The following is an 8,631-nucleotide window of genomic DNA, read 5'->3' on the forward strand; positions in this document are numbered from 1 at the left end:
TTGAGAAAACAAGAGAAACATGTAAATAAAGACTGATAGTCAATGTTCAGAAATTATTAATTATTATTTTGTTTTGAACTATGCTGTATAGCTGTGTTTTCCGGTGTGTTTGTTGTCAAACTCAAAAATGAGTATTTTAATTATTAAAAAAATGCCATTATTTTATATGGAAAAGTTAATAATTGTATTTTATTAAGAAAATATTTTGGTTTGACTTATGTTTTTGATTAGATCAGATAGCATTTTAAGCTGTCATATGATGATGTCACTGTGCCCCTCACATGTTACAATGTACCCCACCTATGGCACCCTGAAAGATATTATCTGCTACTCTTGTTTCCCACAAGATGGCACCCTGGAGTTTGTCTTAAACTTTATAATCTTATATGCTAAGTTCTTTATACACAAGCAGAAATTTAATAAGTCTTCCATGTTTTAAGCATTTTATTTTGGAACTTAATATATTTATTAAATCACACAAACTTGTAAAGAACAAGAAGAATAGAAAACTTTTATCTCGACCTATTCCCCAATTCCTCTTAATATCCTTATTATTTTTCCTCTTTCATTTACGTTGTTGTTTTTGTTTTGTTTTTTGTTTCTTTTCTTGTTTTTGTTCTTTGTCTTTGGTATGGTATTGTCTGTACAATTGCTTGATTTTATATTGATGGTTTTTAATGTTTGTACCAGATATTGTTATCAATAATAATAATAAATAAATAAAAATACCCCACCTATGGGGCATGTTGTCACATTTCATTTCCATTCTTTCAGGGTAAATCAAGAAAAAAGTATACACCGTATTAACAAAATCAAAACCACATAATTGTAGGCCTACTAGACATGTGGGAAATTTATGTGGGGGGAAAAATACTTTAAACCCTAAGTAGATTTACACAAATTGACAAAGTCAAAAAATCTTACGTTGTGCCCCGCTCTCCCTAAACTTTGAATTGATCTTCTGAAGAGACAGGCCTACTAAAACTAGAGCACAGAATGAACAGTAGCCTAAATAAACAACTATCTACTCTGCAATGCTAACTTACGTTGTTTTATTGTTTTATTTTATTTTTTTATATTATGTGTCATCAAAACAATCGTTTCAGGACAGATTATCACAGCAATGTCAAGAAACATGTTTTCTGACTAAAAGGGGTTTGTTCCGTCGCATATCTCGCAGCGCCGTCGACACAAAGGCGTGGCCAGTGAGAAATATATGAGGAAGAAAACAGTCTCTTAATATCCATCCACTCGGGAAATTATTTGCGGTGCCAGATTTGCGGAAGACACCTAAGAAGGTAAATACATACATTCATCTGCGCTTTTCTATTCTCTGTTCGTGTTAGGAGGTGCTGTGCGATTGTTTGTGATTAACGTTACACTCACCGAGAGAAGATTTAGAACATTTAGGACATAGCCTAATAATATAACACACCGTTTGTGACAGTAAATTCGGCCTCTTTTTCCGCACATGAACGAAATGCTGGAATTACCACCGCAAGAACTCACGATTATAGCCTATTAAATGATTTCCATTAAAATGAAGAGACTCTGGTCAGTTTTGTTGACTACCTGTTGCTAATGCCGCCAGGTCTTATCTATTCGTTAGATTATGGAAATACCATTTACTGCCAAATGTTGTTTTTTTCACTTTAGGATTTTATTTAGGAGCTGGACATGTACAGACTTGTAGACTTATTATTCATTTTAGTTTTCTTTTAGGTTTAATACTATTTACTGCAATTTAATCACAGACTCTTATGTAAATTAATCAATGGGTTCTGTAAAGTTGCTACAATACTGCACATAAACTGTGTGTGCGTGAAATTTTTAGAGTTTTTCCAGATTAAAATGTTTTTGATAAATACAATTTTGTGTTGTGAGTCAAAATTGTTACAATGTTGACATAAAGTACTCAAATCAAATGTGCTATCTTTTCACTGCTTAACAGACTATGATTTTATTTTATAGAAATAATTAGCCTTAACAAACTTCCTCTTGTTTTGTTCTGAACAACTTGATGATGAGCAAACGGCGTTATATTCACTTTTGGATGAATTTAAAACGTCACTTACTCTTAATAAGAGCTTTAAACTCTATGAGATGTTTCCTTTCACCAAACCCCTTAGCTCTTCGACTATAGAAACTGAGAGGGTTTGGGTGTCACAATTGTGGTTTCCTGTGTGCCTTTATTTCACCATGACTTCTTTCAAAATATTTTTATCAAGTTAAGGGATCTAACAGTGTTAATATATTTGGTCTTGGTGGACTATCTACCATGCAGGCTGCGGATGTTCTGCCATTAGATACACGGATAATAATAAAAATCCCATAGCAGATCTAGATGGGTGGAGCTGGGGGAGGTTGAGGAGTTCAGAGGACCAGTGTTTATTTCATGTTATTTTTCTGTAAATTATGATAATTAGAGCCAGACCGATATATCGGCCGATATTAGGCATTTTCCAAACTATCGGTATCGGCAGTTATAATGGCCGATAAATGAATATTTAAAAAATAAAAACGGACCAAAACACGCTTGAGCCATTTCATGAGTGTTGCAGTTGTATAGTTTGTCCACCAGAGGGCGCTCTACACTCGTTGAGTTGGTCACGAGACATACATCGCTTGAATAACAATTAAAAGAACATCCCCATCAGTTCTCTTAACTCAAATAAGCATGAAAAAATTTGTGACTATCATGTCCAGTTTTGCTGCTGTTAAATAAGCCGAGAGTGAAGCGGAATTAGCTAGTAATAATTACGTTACGTTGTTACAGTGTAGTCGACCGACTTTTAACTTTTGACAATGTGACTGAAGTATTTCTTTAATAGTGCTTGACAGTTATAGCAATGAGACGTATCATCTCTCCTCGGCCTGTTATATTGAAAATGTATGTTTTACAATTAATTTGCAGTATGACGTAATCCATCGCTAAATTATGGCTCATCATAGACTATAGCTAATCAAAAAGCTAGCTAATGCCACTATCATCAGTCTGTTCTGTTGCGACAATAAAAGAAACGAGTTTCTTTTTAAAATGCATGATCATAATATTTTAGTCAAAACTCATAAATATCTCACAATTCTGACTTTATATCTCGCAATTCTGACTTTATATCTCATAATTGCGAGGTGTAAAGTCAGAATTATGAGATTTAAAGTCGCAATTACGAGATATAAAGTCAGAATTGCGAGATATAAAGTCAGAATTATGAGATTTAAACTATTCTGAGGCGGGGGGGGGGGGGGTGGGGGTTTAGTATTTTTTAGCCTGATAATTCGCAATTGCAAGTTTATATCTCACAATTCTGAGAAAAGATGTCAGAATTTCGACGTAAGCTCGCAATTATGTGTTATAAAGTCAGAATTGCAAGATGTAAACTCGCAGTTGTGAGAAAAAAGTCAGAATTGTGAGATAAAAAGTCGCAATTCTGTTTTTTTTTCCAGAATTGCGACTATATCTCGCAATTTTGACTTTATAACACGCAATTGCAACTTTATGTCTCGCAATTCTGACTTTATATCTCGCAATTCTGACTTTATATCTCGCAATTCTGACTTTATATCTCACAATTCTGACTTTATATCTCGCAATTCTGACTTTATCTCGCAATTTTGACTTTATCTCTCAATTTTGACTTTATATCTCGCAGTTCTGACTTTATATCTCGCAATTTTGACTTTATAACACGCAATTCTGACTTTATATCTCGCAATTGCGACTTTATTTCTCACAGTTCTGACTTCATATCTCGCAATTTTGATAAAAAGTCGCAATTAATTATTTATTTATTTTTATTCAGTGGCAGAAACAAGCTTCCATAGCTCACTGCACGTGCCTGGATCAATATTTTTCCGGTTCTGTAACAACATTCCTACTGCAACTACAAATAACTTATGTTAAGGAACTCTTGTTAAGCGCGTTTCGGAAAAAAAAAAATATCGAGCGATATATCGGATTTTAAAACCAAAAAAATATTTGTATCGATATCGGCCTTCATAATCCTCTATCAGTCGGGCTCTAATGATAATGTTTTTTTATACCCCAGATACGCCAGTGTGTCGTCGGTTCTGGTTTGGACTATTCTGGGATGTAAATTTCTATTCCCCGGTACTCCAGAGATCACCGTGGCAACAATCGTTATGGAGCAGATTGGCCGACTCTTCATTAATCTGCAGCAGTTGAGGCGAGTTCCCCAGATGCTCTCCGAGGCCCTGCCTTCCAAGACCGACACCCTGTGCGACACGGAGGTGCCACAGTTCTTCCGCGAGCGCTTCGTTCACTCCGGCTACAGGGCGCTCCACCAGAACTGGCGCTTCTACTTCCGGTCGCTCTTACAGCGGCACAACGAGACTGTAAATGTTTGGACGCACCTAGTCGGAGCGCTAGCGGTCCTCGTAAAAACGGTCCAGTTATCGGAGACCGTAGATTTCGTGAACGATCCTCATTCCTGGCCACTTCTCATCCTTCTCTTGTCGTCAGCAGTCTACATGAGCTTTAGCGCCGTGGCCCACCTGTTGGCCGGAAAATCAGAACTCTGCCATTATGCCTTCTTTTACCTGGATTACGTAGGTGTGTCGCTGTATCAGTATGGAAGCGCGGTGGCACACTACTACTACGCTATCGAGGAAAGCTGGCATGCGTGTGTCCGAGGAGTTTTCATGCCTATTGCCAGCATCTTGTGTTGCCTGTCTTGCTTCGGCTGCTGTTACGGGAAGTATCGCAATTACAGCCTTCCTCCGTGGGTTCGTAAAATAGGCCAAGTGGTGCCTTCGGCCGTAGCCTACAGTTGGGACACCAGTCCCGTTTTCCATCGTTTTATCATCACCTGCTCTACTTCGTGGTCCAGATCCAGCCCTGCTTTGCTCTTTCACTTTGGCCAAGTGGCGTTCTTTCTTTCCAGTGCTTTTTTCTTCACTCAGCCTGTTCCAGAGCGCTGGTTCCCAGGTCAGTGTGACTTCTTAGGTCAGGGTCATCAATTGTTTCATGTACTGCTCGCTCTGTGCACATTCTGCCAGATCCACGCCTCATTTTTGGACTACATGAACCGCAGAGACTTCTATGTGAGTCTCCATGGTGACGGCGAGGCAGCGCTCTTCTTTTCGCTCTTTATTCTAACATTTGTCATGTCTGCTCTAATAGCCTTGTTTATGTTGGAGAAAGTCAAAAGATTGGTCGACGACAGGGGGAAGACTAAGTAAAGAATAGGAATGGTTAGGTTCACGTTACTGCAATGATGGAAACAAGGGCATTTTCTGATGACATGGTTTATGTAAGAAGGAACATATAGCTATTAGCTAACTATGGAAGCTTGTTTCCGCCACAGAATGAAAAATAAAAGTAATTGCGATCTTTTCTCAGAATTTACATCTCGCAATTCTGACTTTATTTCTCATAATTGCGAGGTGTAAAGTCAGAATTGCGAGATATAAAGTGAGAATTGCGTGTTATAAAGTCAGAATTGCGAGATATAAAATCAGAATTGTGTGATATAAAGTCAGAACTGTGAGATTTAAACTATTCTGAGGGGGGGAAAAGTATTTTTTTCCCCTTAGAATTAGCCTGATTTTAGCCTGATCAGTTTATATCTCACAATTCAGAGAAAAGATGTCAGAATTTCGACATATAAACTCGCAATTATGTGATATAAAGTCAGAATTGCAAGATGTAAACTTGCAATTGTGAGAAAAAAAGTCAGAATTGTGAGAAAAAAAGTCGCAATTTTGAATTTATAACATGCAATTGCAACTTTATATCTCGCAATTCTGACTTTATATCTCGCAATTCTGACTTTATATCTCGCAATTCTGACTTTATATCTCGCAATTCTGACTTTATATCTCGCAATTCTGACTTTATATCTCGCAATTCTGACTTTATATCTCGCAATTCTGACTTTATATCTCGCAATTCTGACTTTATATCTCGCAATTCTGACTTTATCTCGCAATTTTGAATTTATAACATGCAATTGCAACTTTATATCTCGCAATTCTGACTTTATATCTCGCAATTCTGACTTTATCTCGCAATTTTGAATTTATAACACGCAATTGCAACTTTATATCTTGCAATTCTGACTTTATATCTCGTAATTTTGACTTTATAACACGCAATTGCAACTTTATATCTCGCAATTCTGACTTTATATCTCGCAATTCTGACTTAATCACACGCAATTACAACTTTATATCTCGCAATTCTGACTTTATATCTCGCAATTTTGACTTTATAACACACAATTGCAACTTTATATCTCGCAATTGCGACTTTATTTCTCACAATTCTGTCAATCTCGCAATTTTGATAAAAAGTCGCAATTAATTATTTATTTATTTTTATTCAGTGGCAGAAACAAGCTTCCATAGCTCACTGCACGTGCCTGGATCAATATTTTTTGGTCCTGTAACAACATTCCTATCAACTAATCAGATGTGTTAAAGTTAGGGATCATGCTTGCTTTCATGACCGATGCCAAAGTGTGCGGACAATCACCAGATTACAGTATGTCACTTCTAAGATGTTCCACGACCTGACAAACAACGATTGAACTTGTTCAACTGGTGAAAATAAGTGCCAACCAATGCCAACAGGTGGCGACAGGGGTAACACACTTCTCTGACAACACCTGACTAAGTGTTGCCATCGGTTGGCATCTTTCGGTGCCTTTAATATTCTTGAATGTATTTTGAAATATGTTTTTGTTAAAGGGGTATTTCACCAAAAAGTTAAAATTCTGCCATCTTTTTTTCTCCTTCACATGGTTCTGAACCTGTATGTTTTTCTTTTGTTTTGTTTTTCTGTGAAACTAAAAAAGAAGATATCTGAAGAATGTTGGTAACCAAACAGATTTTGGTGATAAATAACTTTCATTTCACATACAAAAAGAAAGAAATACAGGTTTGGAACAACATGAGGGTGAGGTTTTTTTTTGTGTGAACTTAACCTTTAATAAAAATTGCGTGGTGTATCTTACTTCAGTTTCACACCAGCCAGCAAAGTAAATGCCAATGAGGCCAGCACACATATCTAAATATATATTGTAATAAGTTATAATTGTAGACTTGGTATTGCTTTGATTTTCTTGATGTTTGAGGTACTAGATTCTAAATTGGAGATTGAGTAAAGTATTTTTTTTAACAACAGCAAAGAATGTTATAATATCAATCCTGTACGTTATCGGGTGGTATAAAAATGACAATCTGTCTAAATAATCAGTCATAATGAGACTTTTCTACAGTGCATATCCAATAAATGTGGACAGTATTCCCAATGCAATTATGATCACTGCTGTGCCTTAATAATCATTTTAGATGAACCTTTGTGACTCTTATCACACACGTCCATAGCAGATAACAGTAGTACTGTATTATTGAGATTGCTTGTATTTGTTTTGAATGGCCAGTGCACTGATTTTCTTGATAGCATTAATGCACTTACTGGTCCCTTATTTTATTGCATTTCAGTAAAACAAACCAGAGCCTAATTAAATAAATAAATATATATATATATATATATATATATATATATATATATATATAAATTCAAAAATATAGTCAAGTAGAGAGTAATTCTACAAAGTAGCCCAAAAGATACTGAAGTACAGTAACTGATTACATTTACTCAAATACTTTACACCACTGTGCTTTTAACAGTATATGAATTAGCATGCAAAGTCTTAAAAAGTATCAAACCTACTTCTACATTGTTTATGCCTCCCAAATTAGTGTATAAATGTAGAATGGTCAAAAAATGGTGGTTACATTCCTGAATGGTAGCGCATAATTACACTTCATGTGTGTTCATGAACAAAAGAACCTGAGGATTAATGAGGGAACTGCTGGAGGTTTTGTGATTTGACAGAGATAGTATTTTTTTTATATCAAAATAAAAAGGTAAAACTAACTATTTTTTTGTATTTTAATTGCTTGTCGTGTTACCATTATCCTAGTTCAATAATTGAACAAGAAAGTGTATTGTTGATTGAATTACTATTAAATACAGAATTATTTGGGAATCATGCACTGTGTTAATATGAGGAGATTTTCTTTCTATATTGATATTTTTCACCGGTGTTTTTAGTGAATTGTATTACGTATTGTGTTGTATTGTATTAAGTTGTGTAAACTTAAACTTAACAGAACATGTCCTGTTTTCTTTTGCTGTTACTGTTTAAAAAATATTTGTATTATGAAACAATGCACATTTTTCTGCACATTCTGCACATTTTTAATCTATTTCTCTCAAAAGTTCTGTTAGTGCTTTCATATTTTCCAAATGGTTTGGGCCTGACTAGAACATTATGAAAGAAAGGCCACCTTGTTTGGAGATGGTCATGTGGTTTGATTAAACATTCAAAGTGACGCTGTACTGCCCTCTTGTGTTTTCATTCGAACTGTCATCTTAATGCTATAGTTTAAAATAGTTTTTTTGCATAAATGTGGAAAGGTCAGAAAACAGTCAGATCTATATAGAAATTAAAAACAGGAAACCGTTGACATTTTCCTGTAAAATGTCTGCAGCTGGGCTGCATCTGGATTGGAGCAAATACACTGATAAACTTTATCTGAGGGAGGAACTTCCTCTTTTAGAATTGTTACTTGGGGTATTTGGGTCATATCATACATGGC

General features: G+C 35.7%; 1 protein-coding gene across 1 annotated transcript; it reads left to right on the top strand.

The window, feature by feature from the left end:
- The first annotated feature begins 1,172 nt into the window (after positions 1-1,172).
- Positions 1,173-8,364, top strand: paqr7a (progestin and adipoQ receptor family member VII, a). Its single transcript, XM_039680434.2, has 2 exons — positions 1,173-1,298; positions 4,050-8,364. Exon 2 carries the CDS (start codon positions 4,144-4,146, stop codon positions 5,200-5,202), a length of 1,059 nt encoding a protein of 352 aa, XP_039536368.2. The 5' UTR covers positions 1,173-1,298; positions 4,050-4,143; the 3' UTR covers positions 5,203-8,364.
- The last annotated feature ends 267 nt before the right edge of the window (positions 8,365-8,631 follow it).

The sequence above is a fragment of the Pimephales promelas genome, chromosome 18, assembly GCF_988280905.1.
Source record: "Pimephales promelas chromosome 18, fPimPro1.hap1.1, whole genome shotgun sequence".
In the NCBI taxonomy this organism is placed as follows: Eukaryota; Metazoa; Chordata; class Actinopteri; order Cypriniformes; family Leuciscidae; genus Pimephales; species Pimephales promelas.